Source organism: Lissotriton vulgaris, chromosome 1_1 (assembly GCF_964263255.1).
Source record: "Lissotriton vulgaris chromosome 1_1, aLisVul1.2, whole genome shotgun sequence".
NCBI classification, from domain to species: domain Eukaryota; kingdom Metazoa; phylum Chordata; class Amphibia; order Caudata; family Salamandridae; genus Lissotriton; species Lissotriton vulgaris.
In genome coordinates, this window is record NC_141685.1 from 978,704,395 (window position 1) to 978,722,200 (window position 17,806).

At 44.0% G+C, this 17,806-nt stretch overlaps 1 protein-coding gene across 1 annotated transcript in view; it reads left to right on the plus strand.

Moving 5' to 3' along the window:
• Positions 1–17,806, plus strand: part of XAB2 (XPA binding protein 2) — a 183,961-nt gene that overhangs the window by 71,377 nt on the left and 94,778 nt on the right. Inside the window, exons 4-6 of the mRNA XM_086960386.1 lie at positions 10,958–11,155; positions 12,028–12,162; positions 14,148–14,312. Of these exons, the coding sequence (XP_086816512.1) occupies positions 10,958–11,155; positions 12,028–12,162; positions 14,148–14,312 (498 nt within the window). The remainder of the gene's footprint in view (positions 1–10,957; positions 11,156–12,027; positions 12,163–14,147; positions 14,313–17,806) is intronic.

The following is a 17,806-nucleotide window of genomic DNA, read 5'->3' on the forward strand; positions in this document are numbered from 1 at the left end:
TATGTTTCGGCCCCTGGCGGTGATGGAGAAGGGTGTGTGAGCTTGAGCAAGAGTGATAAGGTGTGAGTGACATAACAAGCATGTTGAGAGGTGGTGTGAGAAGCTGTAGGAGGATTAAAATGTGTTTGGGAGCTTGTGACTGGGAGTAGAGGTGTTTGGTATCTTATGTGATGGTCTAGTGGTTATGTGGCAAACTGGACAAGGTATGAAAACTTGTGTCAAGTCTGAAGGAAGGAGACCGATGTGTGGGTGGATCTACAAGGGTAGAGACATGTGCTATGCTATGTCAAAGTGGGCAGTTGTGCTAGATACTATGGCGGAAATCAGAGGGTCTGGGGAGGCTGGCGAAGCATATAGAGTTTGTGTGGGAGGATGCTGGAAGAGCTGTGTACACTGATGGAGCCTACAGAGGGTAAATTAATGTGGAAAGTTGCAGGCATGTGAGGCAGTGGTATGGGAAGCTGCAGGAAGATGGAGGGAACTTCGCATAGTTGTGGGATGGTAAAGAGATGTTTACTGCTATGGTAAGAATAAACACATATGCAGATTCTGTGGTGGGGGCAAGAACTTGTGGCTTATAAAGGTATAGGAGCTTGCAGACAGACTCACAGGTGGCTTCGGACCCTGCAGGAACATGGTGAAACAGGGCGGTGATCGGATTTTTGAAGATGGAAAGGTCATGTGGAAGGCTGAAGAAATGAAGGTGATGTGTGAGTGAGCAGAGAGGTGTTTAGGAGACTAGGAGAGCGTAGCAGTGAGAGAGATGGCATGAGTGATGAGGATAATGAAGGCTTGCAGATGGGACGAACTGGTGATGTGGGAGCCTGCAGAAAGTTGCAGAGGTGTGCACCCCATGCTTTCATAAGTAGACATGTATGTTAGACTGTCATAATGTGTTGAGGTATGTGGGAACCTGCAGTGTGTCTGGCTGCAGGAAGGTGAAGACGTATTGTGAAAGGATGAGGCTAGGTGAAAGGAGTGTGGGTGGTTGTGAGCGGATGGGTGTGTTAAGTAAGCCTACATAAACAAGGAAAGGTGGAATGAGAGGTTTAATAATGGGATAACAGTGGCATTGGAGGATTGAGAGATGGTATGGAAGGCATTGGAAAGTTTGGTAGATGGCATTGAGGCGCTGCACAGAGGGGTGTCGACACATCTGGTAGGTGCTTGTAATGTGAAGCATTGTGTGGAAAAATATGTATGCACGGTGGAGAATGGTGGTGTGTGGCTGGCGGTGTTCTAGGAGGATACAGAAAGGTGGAAAGTGGTTTGGGGTTGCTGGGGGAAAGTAGAGTTATGTGTGAGCCTGTTAAGGAGGAGAAGAGAAGCTTAGGATGCTGTTGAAGGGTAAAAAGGTGTGTGGGGGGTTGTTAGATGGTAAAGAGGTGATGTAAGTGGAAGGCTGCGAGATGGTAAGCTGGTGCTGGGAGAGGTGTTATGGAGGGGAGGTTGATATGGTGGTGTGTTAGTAAGGATGTGCATGACTGCAGGAATGATGTGTTCAATTATGGATCCTTAGGTGCTGAAAAAGTAATATTGACATTTGTGGGTGTGGTGCCCCAGTTTATTAGAGATCCCATATTAAGGGCATTGTATATTGGAAGTATGGAATCAGACTAAGTTGGCAAAGTGGTTTAAATTGTTCCCTGTGTTTGCAGGTAATAGTTTCAAACTCCAGCAGCGTAAGACTGCTTTCAGCCTCCTTATGGCATGAGTATGAGTCCCTGACATGTGGTAAAAATAACCATTAAGGGAACAGCAAAGTAGCATTAAAGTTAAAGTGCTTTTTATTTAAATTGTCAAAATATCATATTTATGGGGGATAAAAAAAATCTGCTGCATTGGCAGGTGCACTGGGTCAGGTGTATGTTGAGGTGTGTTGTAGCAGGAGGTCCTGACCACTGCTTTGTGAAGCTAAGTATGAGGATAAACTGTCTGACAATGAGTTTTAAGAACCTGATGTTTGTTACTTCCGGGAAAGCTATTGCATATTTGAGCAACACCTCTGATTCATTATAAAGCCCTTTCATACGTGAGAAGCAGAACTATTGTACTTTAGTAGCTGTCTGCTTAATTATATGGCACCTGGGGCACATTTTCATACTGTCACCCTGGTAACATCTAAGGCATAGTTGATCAGCAGTACTGTGGGCATGCTTTAAGCGAAGCCCTGCACATGTGTGCAACATCCCTGGCATATTTTACCTGTACCACTTGTACATTGAGGAGCATCTTGCTCATTTGTGAGCTGCTGCACCCTTTTCATATTTGAGTAGCAGCCCTGCCATATTTGCCCCACACCACATCAAGCAGCAAGTGTCCCTCCCACCTCTATTCGGCATGCATATGATATCATCTAGCAAGCTCAAACCGTAGACTGATATTTTAATGCTTTTTAGGATCGAGCCGCCAAGAGCATGCGCTAGCACAATGCACTCTCGCTTGCAAGACACTGCTGTTTACAAAAATGGTTTGGAACCTGGCTATTGCTTACCAGTTGTTGGTTGCAGTGCCCTTCTCCTTTGCAGCCTATTTATTGGAGGAATTCAGTTTTGGTGGGATTTAGAATGAGTTGGTGATCCAACATCCAATTGTGAATAGAGTTGAGAGTAGAGTTGAGTAGTGAGAGATCGTGTGCGGAAGACACCTTGAGGTAGAATTGAGTGTCATCCGCATAAAGATCGTAATGGATCCCAGATTTACTTAAGAGGCTCCCTAATGGTTCCAGGTAGAGATTAAACAAAGTGAGTGCCAGGATAGAACCTTGTCCTACAGCCAATGGAGATGAAAGACTGTTCACTATCTTGTTCATATGGGATCTGTCCGAGAGGAAAGAGGCAAAACATTTAACCATTGTGCCATCCAATCCCATTCTCTGTTGAGGAGGGTGTTATGATTAATAGTGTCAAAGGCTGCAGAGAGGTCTAGAAGAATCAGAAGACATGATTCCCCAGAGTCGAGTATATGCAGCGCATCATCAATCACTTGCAGCAGGGCTGTTTCAGTGCTGCAATTTTGGATGAAGCCAGACTGGAAAACGTAGAGGAGATTATTGTTCATAATATGTAGGGAAAAGTTGTTTCGCAACATATTTTTTGGTGATTTCCGAACCAAAAGGGAGGTTGGTGATAGAGCGGAAGTTGTTGAGGTTGTTCGTATCAGCTGAGGTTTTTTTTTTTAGAAAAGGGGTAACCTGTCCTGAATTGAAAGCAACAGGGAGGGAGCCTTGACAGAGGAAAAGATTAACTAGCCTGGTCCAGTAAGAGGGTGTAGAAATCAATGGCGATGACACTAGGGATGGGGACAGAAGAATGGTTGGAGGGTTTGGTTTCGAGGATGCATTTGAGGAGGTCATTTTCTGATATGACATCAAGTTCTGCCAGGTGACTAAGGATTTCAGCTACTCAATGGGGGTTGGGTGGGCGACCTGATCTACCAGTGCTTTGACCTTTTCATGAAAGTATATAGCGAGATCTGCTGCTTTCTTTGTGGAATCCTCAGGCTTAATTGTTTGGGGAGAACAGTTTGGGTTTTTGATGAGGTCAAAAAGTTTTTTGGGTCTGTTTTTGGCTGAGTCAAGGAGGATCTGAAATGTGATGCTTGTTCATGGAAGATGTGGGTGTGGTATTTGGATCTTGCTGAACATAAAAGAGAGAGATTAGAGGTGGATGGAGATTTTCTCCAATGTTTCTCCAGGATTATAAGGTTTTTCCTTTCATCGTAGAGAGCTTTATTGAACCACGGTGCTGAAGGGGTGGGTCTTTTCCTTTTGCTTTCGAGTGGAGCGACATTGTCGATGTTGACTGCTAGGACTGAGGCACTGAGAGATGAGAATGTTGACATCCACGTTGGGGTCTAGTCTAGGAAGTGACCGCATAGCAGAATCACAAAGAGAGTCAAGATCAATGTTTTTAGTGTTGCGAAACTAGGTAGTAGCTCTTTTAGGTTGGCCGAGAGTTATAACATGCAATAGGTGAAAAATAAAGGGAATGAGGAAGGGGTCAGACCAGTCTACATGGATGGGGAAGCAGTAGTCTGCAGGTCTGCTTTGGATATAACTAGGTCCAGAATTGAGCCCTTGGAGTGTGTAGTTTCCGAGCAATATTGGAAGAGGACATTGACTGAGAGAAAGGTGGCACGTTTGATGGCAGGTGAGTCTTCCAAAGAGCCCCAGTGGAGATTAAAGTCACCCAGGAAGATCTGTCTGTCGCTTTGAGAAAATTGGTCACTGATGAAGTCAGTGATTTCCTCCACAAAGGAAGAGCAGTTACCGGGCGGGTGGAAGATGGCATGGAATCCAAAGGGTGAGCCATGATGTATTTGAACTTCTAGGGATACGCATTCGAATGTACGGAAAAGGGTAGTAGGGAAGGCTTTAATTTGAAGGGAGTTTCTTAAGATGATAGCGACACCGCCCCCAATGTGGTCTGTTCTGTCATTTCTGAGGATAGAGTAGTCAGTGGGTACCAGAAGATCAAACAAAGTATGAGAGAAGTCACGCAACTGTTTTGGTGATGGGGTGTTAGGGCTGTTAAGGGAGATAGGGATAAGATTCTTGAATGAGGGTGCCCGGTAAGAGGTAGGCTTGTAAATACTGACAGAGGAGATGGTCTGAATAGGGAACTGCATTGAAGTATTAGGAGAGGAAGGTGGAGGGGGAGTGACGTTGGTAGTCTTGTAGCTGGCCAGTAGTTGGGTGATGTCTACAGAGGACAGACTCCTCGGGAGGATATTAGGGACGGGGGACATCATGGCGCTTAAAAGTGAGATGGACGCTACAAGCTAGGAAATGGAAGAGATGAGAGAATCAAGTTTATTTTCCAGGGAGAGGAGAGCTGAGCAATGAGTTTTGGATGGCTCAATGGATAACGGAGAGAGTGTAGAGGGTGAAGGAGGACAAGGAGTGGTGGTGGAACGGGATAAGGGAGGGGCTGCAGAGGGTGAGGGAGGACGGGGAGGGATGAGGGAACAGGATACGGGAGGGAGTGCAGAGAGAGAGGGAGGACGGGGCAGGGTGTGGGAATGGGATAAGAGAGGGAGTGCAGAGGGTGAGGGAGGGGAGGGGTGGGGGAATGGGTGGGGAGTTGGGGTCAAGGGTTGAAGGTGGGGAAAGACGATGGTCGATAGGAGTGGATGGTGAAATAGTGGTGAGAAGAGAACTATTCTTACTGGTGTTGAACAGAGGGGAAGAGTAGAGATTATAAATAGGAGGAGAAAGTTGAAGAGTAGGAAGGCGGTCAAATGAAGGCCAAAGGTAAGGGGAGAAGAGAGGAGAAGAGGCTGAACAGGGAGGGGAGGGCGGGGGGTCAGATGAAGGCCAAAGGTACGTGGGGAAGAGAGGAGAGGGGTTGTACATGATGAGGGAGGGAGGCCGGAGGAAGGCTAGAGGTATGGGGATAAAAGAGAGGATGGTGCTGGACAGGTACTGTAGGCTATGATAGGTGAGTGTGGGGGGACAGGTAACGGGTGGAGTGGAGGGGATTGGGCTAAATGGTAACTGAGGGAGGAGTAAAGGACTGCAAGGTCAGAGGGAGAGACGAGGAAGGAACTATCGAGGAGGGAGACATGGTTGAGAAGCAAAGCATGAGGAAGGGGAGGTTGAAGAGAGATGGGAGGTGGAAGAGAAGAATTTAGGGTATGGGGACAGGGAAGAGCGGAAAGGGTTGAGATGAAAGGGGGAGGGAAGGGGGAAGGTAAGGAAAGTTGATTGGTAGACCAGGTTGTAAGGAAGGTGGCATAAGTAGGGGGGAGGAGGGTTGGATTAGGGGGGAAGTGAAAATGTTGGAGTATCGGGCAGATGCAGTGTGGGGAGGGGGAGTGGAGGCCGGAGGCAAGGCAAGCATTAAAAAAAACAATGCCTTTTATCTGGTGTTCCTTTAAAAAACACATAAATGAAAGGCATTGTAATTTTTTATGCCAATAGCTTAAACGCTCGCAAATGCGAGACCTATTGCATTGAAAATGCTTGTTTTGTTTTCCTTGGAGGAGTGGGTTTGGGACGGGGACTGGGGCAATAGTGCCTTGTAGGTACTTCTCAGCTTCCCTTACTGTTGCCGCTTTGAAGCACATGCTGTTCTGCCGTGCGCTTTTCCTTCTTGGCTTCAACGTGAGCTGAGGCAAGAAGAACACAACGCTATATGAATAAAAGTAGAGTATACCTTCTAGGGAAAAAAAAGAAATACTTGTCTTTGCTTCAGTTTTCTTCATGTCTCACTTTCAGCCCACAGATATTCCTTTTGCTTGCCAAATCATAGAGTTTGACACGTCAAGAAGTGTTAGCCTCTGCTGCCACCTAGTGGTTTATAGGATTAATACGCAGTGCACAATTTGACATACATTAAATATGTCTCTAATGTACAGCATATTAATTTCAACCAATGTATCTTCACTCCGCCCAGCTTTTTGATGATACCTGGTAATCCTCCAATCGAATGGGAGGATTAGATCGAAATATGTGACAGCTATTTGAAGGCATTCGATGGCATGGATTTTCCACCTATTAGCAAAACAGCCCCCCCCCCTTGACCCACTTGACAATGAAGGCCTGTATATATTCAAATATTTACCTACTGTGCATGATATCCAGGGAAATGGGACAGCAGATGTGCACAAAGAGACGACGTTACGCTTACAAACTCGGTTCGCAAAAACTGTGATTGTTGTAATGAATTGCCACAAGTTTTATACACAACCAAAAAAAACAGCGAAACAGTTCATGCCTTTGTAGCTTGCTTACGTGAGTTAGCAACTAGCTGTCAATTTGGGATGATGACTGTAAAATTAATTAGAGATCAACTGATTGTGTAACATCACAGTAAAAAATGCAAGAACGATTTTGGGCAGCTGTTAACATCTTGTTGAAAGATGCAATAAGTATAGCTTAAGTGGTGGAGGAAAGTGAAAGATGTTTGAATGAAAAGTAACACATGGAACTTGAGAATGTGACTGAAGTAGCTAAATTACACGATAAAGATCAAGGTTTTTCCACGGTGAGATAACTGGCTTCTGGTTCTCTAAGTGTCAGCGTTAGAAATGGAAATTAAAAGGATAGGTGCAGCAAACTCTCCTGGAAAATTCCTTGTAGGTGCATGTCATAGGAGTGGCAGCAATTCACATTTGGCGGGTTCAAAGAATTGTTTTGTCATAGGCAAAGACTGTTGAAAATGTGGGAAAAGAGGGCATTTTGCCAGTATGTACAACTTGTGATCAGGACGCAGGTTTCTTCTGCGGATGAAGCACTTGAAGAAGCTGAACCCAGAGTGTTGGTGATTGATACACACAATGGAAATGAACAGGACAGAGACGTTATGAAGAAAATCCATTTTCAGTCTTATTTGTAAAGAGATCTCATTGTTTGTCACATGGCCTGAGGAAATACTCCACTCAGCTGATGTAATTTTGAAAGGGTATCCGGAAGCTGACACAGCGGTGATAGGATTTAATCTCAAAACAATTAAATTCCAACACGACATACAGCTGGAAAAGTATATGTGGCAGACCCTGGACCCCCTATGCTAGGTTGGTCCTATCAATACAATTTAGACATTATTGTAAATCCAAGGGCCGCCAGTCAGTTTATGCACATTGAAGATGAAGTGGAACTGCATGTAGTTTTAAAAGAGTTCCATACGATTTTTGAAGGCATGCTTGGGTTGGCCTAGGGTTATGCCCACAAAATTGTTTTGAACAAAAGGGGCAATACTGATCAGACATTTTGCAAGAAAGATTCCTTTGGCAAGTGGGAAGGGTATGCCCAGACGTGTGTCCTGTGCTCACTACACCAATGGATTCAAGCTAGCCTGGCTGATGAAGGGTGATTCCCTGAAACCGGTCCCAGGATGCTTGTTTCCGCTCCAGGTAGGACCTGGCTTGGCAGTTCGGGCTGGACTGTTCCAACAAGGAACAGGGTCAAGGCTGATTTGCATGTGGCTGGGTCCAAACTGGGGTGGTGAGCAAAAGAATGATGGATTCATCCCAGATTCTTGTGACTGGAGGGGGAATGTTTGCATTGTCCAGCACTCCGGCCATCAAATGTTTCTATTGCAGTGTTTGTGGCTGCATAAACTTTTTTCTTCAAGCAACTCACGAGCAGTTCCTGCATCTGTTTACACCAGTTTCCTTAGTTGCTTGTTGGGAATTTGAAATTTGTGACACCTGCTGAGCTGCTGTCTCGTGTCGAGGTTGCGAGAGGGCAGCGTGGTTTATGTGAATAGGGATTTTTATTACTAGGTAGAGGTGGACTGGCTGGAGAAGTTGCGAGAGGCTTGGGTCAGAATCAGTGACATTTCAGAGTTTTCATTGTCTGGCGTATAGACTGCGACAGTGTCAGTCGCATAGCAGGCATATGAAAGGCCTGCAGGGCTGGGCCAGAGTCAGTGGCATACCAAGTGCACGCCTGCAGGCCAGGAGGATAGTAGTAGAGTAATAGTCAAGCTATTTATGAATGTCATGTAGGGCTGTACCAAGTGGTCAAATATTATGGTCTGGTGTGAATGCGGCTGGGGTAATGTCAGTCACATGGGTTGGCTTGCTCCTAAAATGCCTGAATGGCCAGGGTACTGCCAGTGGTATGTCTGCAGGTGAGCATGTAAGGGCTTAGGCAGGCAGCGATGTTTTATGGTGGGTGGTCCAGAAAGGCCTATAGGGCTGGGCAAGAGCTAATCACTTGTATCACTTGTCTGACTTGCCCTTGACTGGAAGGTATGCTTTGGGCAGATAGTCCGATATAAGACCGACTGTCGGACTGAAAAGACAATTGGGACCAGGGTCCCACTACAAGGCGACATAAGTGTTTTGTTCAGCATTAGACAGTTATTTTTCAGGGTTTGAGGCAGAGATTAGAACAGGGGTCTCGGATGCAGAGGTTAGCCGTATAGTCTGTTGAACAAATATTCTCTCCTTGTTCGTGTTCAACAGTTTTAAAAGGAAGCCAGTGTGATAAAGGCTGATGCTTTTGTGAAATAGGTCAGTGGTAATCGGAGCACCTTCAGAAAATAAAACTTACCTCCTCCCCATCTTGTCTCTCCTCTGTCACCTCTCTGTGTCATCCTTCCGCTCAGCCGTAACAGGAAACACCCAGGCCTCCCTGACCAATCACAACACTGAAATTCACCGTTGTGATTGGTCTATGCATCGTGGTTTGGCGCTCGTCCAGGGAATGGGAGCCTGGGCAAGTTCTCCACCCAGGCTGTAAGACAGCGTTAGTGGAAAACATACAAAGAGCGCATGACTGTTTGGCCAGCCCAAGAGGGCTGGCTAAACAGTCATTGCGCACTTACAGAGTGCCCACCACTCCTCCCCCTTGCTTTGAGAGCAGAGCAGCCTCGCCCAAAAGACACTGCAATAGGAACAAATAAAATGATAATAAACATTAATTATCATTATATTTTTCCTTTATTTTCACTGCTGATAGCAGTGGGGTGACGCTCCTCCGCCTTAGAAGGGGAGCCGCCAAACTCTTCACCCTTCCTGACCCAAGCACGAGCACTGAAAGGTCAAGGGAGGTTCTTTATTTTCATAGACTCGTGTCTATGGCATCATTGGAATTAAGTTCCATCTCTGCATTATTGCATTGTAAATGTATTTATTTAGCGGTTAGTACAACCGACGAGGTTTTAATTGATTACGCTGAGCGCCACTTGGTATTATTTTCCGTGTTTCACCTAGTCTCGTACATGAATTTCAGAATCCTTGGCTGCCAGTCTCGCCTCCTAACCCACGGTCAACATTTATTTTATTGGCTTCGCTGAATGTCATCTCATACTCTGACTGCAGTTTGTCACTATGCTATTGTAAACTTTATTCTTAGTTCTCTGGTTTCCCCCCCATAGCCTTGTTCTTGGAATCTGGCCACGTTTGAATCTTTATAATACATTTGGATAGACTGTTTGTTAAAATGTTCTTTTCCAAGTCATGGAGCAGCCATGTTATTTTTAGTCCATGTGCAGCATACCTTTAGGTGCTGGGGCTCCAGATCACATGTAAGGTGCATTGGTAGAAGTGCTTATTGTATTTGTAGGAATGAGGTGCATAACTAGTGCTGGCTGAAGGCCCTCTGTGTTAGAAGGTTTTGCACAAAAACCAGTATGATACTTATCTGCCTCCTGCCTCTACCAAGAGCAAGCGTTTGATCACTTAGCTCTCCTAGTCCTCCAGTAGCGATTAGGTGGAAAGGGAGGCACCCAGACAGAGACTGCAGTAAGTCTGATTAGGTCTTTGACTTTTCATGTCCTGTGCAGAGTGCATTTCTTTTTACATCTCTTTTATATAGCTCCAAGGTTCCAACAGATGTGTGCCGGTTCATCCAAGTCAACTTTTTTTCTAATCTACAAATAGCAAGCCCGGAGCAGAGAATGTCAAAATCAGGGCTCGAGTCGGGGGTCCACGCGGGTGGATGGCGTCCCCCCACTCTTTTCACAAGGTGGACGCCGTCCCTCCTGCCAAGAAGCTGTGTCCCACAGAAATATGCTGAACGTGTCCCGATGTAATTTTCAGACACCGGGACACGTTCAGCACGTGACATCATGAGGACATTTGCATATTGTCCGTCCCCCACTTCTTTTTATAGGACTTGTGCCCTGGTCAAAATGTAATACTGATGGGAAGGGTTGTGAAGCTGTTGTTAAAATGTCATTACTTCAGAGAGTGAGTGAAGATTTTATGGATGTGGAACAGGCATGCATGTGGTTTCTGCTTCATTAGAGTGTCTGTTATTTGCATATTTTCATGTTTTTATGTATGTTGATTACTCTTGTGAAATTGGCCTTTCTCAGTTGGGTGATTTGTCTCCAGTACAGGACAATATCTGGAAGAGGTTGAGCTGTATGATAGATAGGCATGCAGGATGCAGAAATAGTTCTTTTACAGATGTCAGGCAGTGGTTCTTTGCTATAACTTCTTACCTCAACCATCACAAACTCCTAGATCCTACCATTGTTGTTTTTGTCTGCTGTTACAGATGCCCCGAATTTGGCTGGATTACTGTCACTTTCTCATGGATCAGTACAAGATCACTCGCACTCGGCGCACTTTTGACCGTGCTTTGAGAGCATTACCGATCACACAGCACCACCGTATTTGGCCTCTGTACCTAAAGTTTGTCCGCAGGTACCCTCTGCCAGAGACGGCTGTCCGGGTCTATCGTAGGTATTTGAAGGTAAGGTTCCAGGCAGTACCCGTAGAGATGCGAGGGTGGCTTGTTGTGGGTGCACACATAGACAATTGGAATGTACTTCTCAAGAATTAAGTGCAGACCTGAATGAGAAATAGTTGTAAAATTTACTTTATTTTCAATCAGAGGAGATAGAAAGTAACTACACGTTAAATTAATATCCACTATTGGTATGCATTAATCATTATTAGCTTTTTAAACTTAAAAGGGAAGGTTAGTGTCTGATTCCACATGAATACTGCAGGTATACCCCTTCTCCAGCTGACATCATCATAACGTAGATGATGATTGGATCTATAATGGGGCAACCTGCTTCCTGTGTTTCTAGTCAGAGAGAATTTCCGAGGCAGTAAAAAAGCCCCAAATCATTGTCGGGATGATTTTAAATTAAAAGCAGCATGAGATCAAGGCATATTTCTCTTATGTAGGTAAAAATAAAATTGACAACCAGTATTCAGTTAATTTGCCAAGTCTGAATGCAATCTTGTACGTTCGTTCCCTTGGCAGCGATTTGTATTCTGTAAGCGGTCCGTTCTCTGTCCAGAGAAATTGAAAATTTGTGACAGATTCTCCCAAAGGATTTCTTGCCTGATCTGGGATTTGGTTAAGTTGTTATTGTTTCTTATCTGTTGCCAGAAGATGAGCTATAGTATGAATACTCCAAGGTGAGCATTTCCAACAAAGGTATACCTGTATGCTGAAAGGCCATAAAGCATACTAAAAGTTTTCTTTCAACATTACATCTTTATCTGTAATGGATTGCTTCTTTGTTTCATCCTCAACTCCTCTTCTCCTAGGAAGCAGAATTTAGGGTCATTTATGTACCTAATGTTGATAATTCAACTCTTTCTCTGCAGCTGAGCCCAGAGAACGCTGAAGAGTACATAGAGTATCTCCGTTCTATTGACCGCCTGGATGAAGCTGCTGTTCGACTTGCGATTATCGTCAATGATGAGCACTTTGTCTCTAAGGAAGGGAAATCAAATTACCAGGTAAGAGTCTGCCTAGAGTTAACCAGATTGAACAATCCAGGATAGAAGGAATTCACAAACTGCAGTAGTGTGGGATGCCGTAAGTTATGGATAAAGCACATTAACAGTACTAATGCAGAGGAATTACTTCAAGTCTGCATTAAGGTGCATTCATTTTTGAGCTATATATTCTCCCACTCCATTTTGGGGTCTGTTTTCAAGACCACTTTAGCTGTTGTGACACACTCCAATAAGAAAAATAAATCATAAATGTAAAATACATATGTTAATACATAAATACATACATACATACATAGGGGGGTTTTGGGTCAGCCCTTTTCATCCATTGGTCTTTTCAGCTTTCATTCATATTTTACTTCCACTCACTTCAGCTTACTGCATGGAAGAGTAGATCAGTTCTTTGAAGCCATTGTGTGTTTTGCACTGCGAGTCATGATACTTTTCGTGATATCATGTGTACATCAGCCTAAAAACAAATGGACTTATTTGCCAAAGCTGGTGGGACAGTACACCGTTTTCTTCCCATTTTTTTTTCCTTATACTTGTATGTTTAAATTATGTATTTGGGTTACCGTCCTTCAGAGTCCACAGTACTTTTTTTTTGTACCGATAAGAATCACGTTTTCCTTTGATGTGCAATAAAACTAAAATGTTTCAATATCAGAAATAAGTATACCTGCCTACTAGGAAGCATCCTTAATATTATATTCAAATTATAGTTATTTACTTTTTAGAAATATTTGTTATTGCAAGCATATGTCTGCTTCATTTAGGTAGCATTATGTTTTATTCCCATTTTATTTTTGTGGCCTGTGCTTTCAGTACAAAAGTGCCCTGACACCAGCTAGCAAAGTCCAGACCTATAGGCTTTACCAGAATATGTTCTGCTTTTGCTATTCATTCATGTGAAGCCTTCTGGGGAGATTAGAAAAGGACATGCTTTGTGGAAAGTGGAACTACCATTTTTACATGAGCGAGGTATGCCGTTGTCATAATATTTAATGAAGATGAACTCCTGTGCTGGATTTCTTCCTCAAATCAATATGTAGTTTATTCCAGCCTGTTTCAGTTTCAAGGTTGCTAAAGCGTTCTGTGTCTAGAATTGTCAACCATTTTAAGGCTTCAGCTTTTATTTAGTTTTACGGGATTATGTAACAAAGGCATCAATAAGATCGATAAGGTTCCAGTAATATTTTGTAAGCTGCTCGCTATTAATCGTCTTTGCAGTAGTATGGCATTAAAGAATTAATCGAGGTTCGCCAGTATCCACAGACAAGAGTATACGTAAGTTCCTGTTTAATGGCATGACAGTACGAAGGGGCTGTGAAATGAGCCAGAAAGAAAGTCACTGCCCAGTTAGCGCTACATGACGTATGGTCCTACATTCAATCATCTTAGGCCTATGAAGAGGTTCTTATGAGCTGCTGGCAGTAAATTATCCATCCTTCTGCTTTGCTCCTACTATTGAAAAATATATGCAGGAGTTTGCCTGTCACTTCGCCTTCTCACAAACCTCCATTTGTTTTACCATTTAGTCACAAAAGTATGTGCATGAAACTATTTAATCTCCTGAAATTAAGACTGTCAACTTGCCAGTTAAGGACTTTCATGACTTCCTTCTAATCCAAAGTGCTGACTCTGGGATGCTCTCATTTTTGGGATTTCAAGCTGAAAAACATTATGCCCTTCAGATGTGAGAGTGGCATAAATAGATGACATTTTGAAAATGTGGTGCATTAATGGGTTGTCAGTAGTGCAGTAAAAATCTAGTAAAATATGTGTCCATGCTGTGATTGCATAAAACATTGCTTTTGATAATTGCCACTTTAGCACACACTCTCCTAAATTTCTTCAATGAAGTACGTAATTGATATGTCTTCATGCTCCTTTTGTATCACTCACTCATTCCAGAAATGTCCTGTGCTATAAGAGTAGGGCCTTTCTTGTGGAGGACACATTTGACATCTACTTTTTTGTATCCCCAGCTATGGCACGATCTGTGCAATTTGATTTCTCAGAATCCTGACAAAGTGAAATCCTTGAATGTGGGTGCCATCATCCGTGGGGGCTTGACCCGCTTTACCGACCAGCTTGGCAAGCTCTGGTGTTCTTTGGCTGATTACTACATTCGAAGTGGCCATTTTGAGAAGGTACAGTGAACATGGGGTCATCGGTTCTTCTTGCACTGCTGTCATTTACCTGGTTGTCAACATTTCTGTGTGGTATTTACTTTGTACTGGCACTAGTTCCACATCACTGCCTTTTTGAAAGGAGAGCTGTCTGCTTCAACAGGCACACATGTTTCTCTCCCACTAATATAGCCACAGCAGTACTTTTGATGTTTGCTGGCCTTCACAGCCCTTGCTATTAAAAAGTACTGGAGTGCTCCTCCTGCCGTCTATCCCACCTCACTCCTTTCCATCATAAGAAAGTCGATTGGGACGTTGGGGATGGCTGGGAAAGAGCTGGAGTGAATCGCTGTGCTTAGCCCCTTAAATGGCCCCACCCACCAGCTTGATCCTTGTATAGACCTGGGAGGGGAGGAAACCATTTGATACACGTGTGACATCACTAATAACATTACACGCATTATTAATGAGGTGGTTCTGAAGGGAGCACAAGTTGCCTCATTCTGGAGATTGTCAGTAGCAGGAAGGGATCAAGCACCAGCAAACTCCTTTTCAGCACCCCCCACCACACTACCGTGAGCTATACTAGATTATAAATGTATTGGTTGCTTCTAAAAGTAAAGAAAAATCACACTTTATGAACCTGTAAATAGGATCTGTACACAATCTTCATTAACATTTGACGAAGAATGATAAATGTGTTACAACATCAAAAATTGTTGATTTTTATTTATGATGGCCCGTCAGAAGTTTTTTTTAATAAGAATATAAGTGACTGTCACTATTACTTTTGGTGCCTGGCAGTCCGACTCTTTTGTGCTACTGTTCTTTCATTGAATGGAGGGCCTTACCTTGCTCTAGGAGTGTTCTACGAAACATGTACAATCACTAACCTCACTGATTTAGCTGTTGTATTGTTGTACCAAGTTATTGGGCCCTAATCAGTATTTCACACTCACAATGTCACGTTGGAATAAACAAAACACCTAACATTCAGAAGCCTTATGTAAAACAGTAAGGTCACCCATACTGCTTACAGTTAAGGAAGTCAGGTGCTGCTAAACAAGTGCAGATGTTTACTTTTTTTTCTTTTTTTTTTTACCTTTTATTTATAATTCATGCCATATAACATAAACTTACAGCTTGACATCCACATAACATTTTGCAGTACAATGTAAATTGTCGCTCTATGCATACCCCTTGTTTACATCGCAAGTCACATGTCTCATATACATTGCACCAGAACATCATTAACACCTATCCATATATAACGCATTGATAGCCTAAAGCATAATAATACGAAGAAGGGGAGAAAAGGATAAAACAAGAAAACCAGTGATCATCACATAAGTCCACTATCGATCAGTAGCAGGGCGTGCATCCTTATGATATCTGCAAGTAGTCACTAATAGGAAGCACCGCATGACCCACGAAGACCTGTCGAGGCTCCAGCAAGATCCACCTGTAGCATACAATGTTTATGAACCACCACCAGGAAATAAGTCTGTGTCCTCAATCTCCCCTTGGAGGAGGAAGATCTGAAGCGGTCCCCAAATATCTCTAGGTCTAGAGGCCATTGGCTGTGTTTCAGCATATATGGATGTTTGCTCCTGACAATATAAAATGTCCGTGACCCACTCCTTAAACTTTAGAGCACGTCCCCTACCCCACCGGCATGCCACCCTACGCCTGGCCGGCAGTAGAGCAATATCAGTAAATTTCCTGTACTGGTTGGGTATTTGTGCAGTGTAACCCAGCAGCGCCATTAAGGGATCCCTCTCCAGTGTGTCACCTATCATTTTGCCAAGGACCTCATGTACATGTGTCCAGAATTCCCAAACAGCCGGACATTCCCACGCCAAATGCAAGAATCCTGCCCCGACCTTCCACACCTTTTGTTTTCTGATAGCTGGAATCTGTACTTTTTAGCGGGCATATAATATAAGCGCTGCAGAAATTTATAGTGTATCATCTTTAATCGACAGTTTGCAGAAATGCGTTAGGTTTGTGTACAGCAATACGACCACTGTTCGTCCATCACTTCCTGTCCCAACTCCTCACTCCAATAGATGTGGGCCGATCCAGCAACACCCTTTTCCTGCGCACGTATGCTACGATATATACCTGATACCAGATGCTTCCCATCCAGAGATTTAATCATGAAATGTAGCGGGATAAATTTCTCCGGTTCCTGGGGAAAGTCAGGAATGACTGCCCTCATCCCCTGCCTTAATCGCACCTATAAAAATACATCCAATGATGTAGGTTGCACTCCTTGGAACAAATGCTCCAGGGATCGGAGCATGCCTTCGTGGAACAAGTCCCCCCCCAATGCAGCGACATGAAGCCGCTTAGACAGATTTTGAAAAACTCTTTCCTGCAATAGCGCCATGGTTGGGTGATATGATAGCGGAAGCTGTGGGGAGTATAACAAAGGTGATTCGAGGAGATCTGCCATTCCCCTCCAAACATCCACTGTGCTGGTAACCGTTGTGGGCGGTTCCTCTCGAGCAAGAGCAGGTCCATGAATGAGACCGCTCAGTGGTATAGGATGTGCCAGCCAATCTTCGGTAGCTACTTGTGGCATATATGGTGTGGGCCATATCCAATGGTACGCATAATGGGCCTGCGCACTAACGTAGTAGACCTCGAAGTCTGCTTCGTGGGGATAGACCATATGATTCGGGACGGTTTGCCTCCCCAGAGAAAACAAATCAATTCAGTGCATAGGGTTTTAAAGAAGAACGCCCCGGGGTGTTATGGAACATTAAGAAACAGGTAAAGGAATTGGCAGGAGTTCGATCATTTTTATAATGGAAGCCCTGCCTTCGAGTGATAAGGGTAGAGAGATCCAGCGTGTGATGTTGCTGGCCAGTGTGTGATAGCTGTCCCATAATTCAGTCTTATTGTTTCCTCCTTATCTCTAGAAACCTGTATGCCTAGGTACCGAAGGTCAGAGTCACACCACTCAAGAGGGAAATCTGGCTGAAACTTAGGGACCACGGGAGTGAGAGGTAATAATTGCGATTTCCCCCAATTAATATTGACACCCGATAGTCTGCCAAAGACAAGAAATTCCCTCAACAGAGGGTTGAGGTTTTGTTGAGGGTCCCTAATATATAGTGTAACGTCGTCAGCATATAATGATATAACGATCTGACGCTGAGAACATCGAAACGCTTTTTCCTCGATGTATCTGGCTCAACCTAGACGCCAATGGCTCAATCGCTATTGCAAATAATAGTGGGGATTGTGGGCACCCCTGCCTAGTCCCCCCGCAATATAGAAAAAGCAGGAGACAAATGTCCATTTATCAACACCTTAGCAGAGGATTGATGGTACAACAATTGTATCCAAGAAATAAATAATCTAGGGAAACCAATTCTCTGTAGCACACCGAATAAATAATCCCACTCCACTGACTCGAATGCCTTGGTGGCATCTAAAAAAACTGTGGCAAGAGGGAATTCTGGCGCCACAGTCTGCAGCAGGAAAAACAGAGTGCGCAAGTTGTG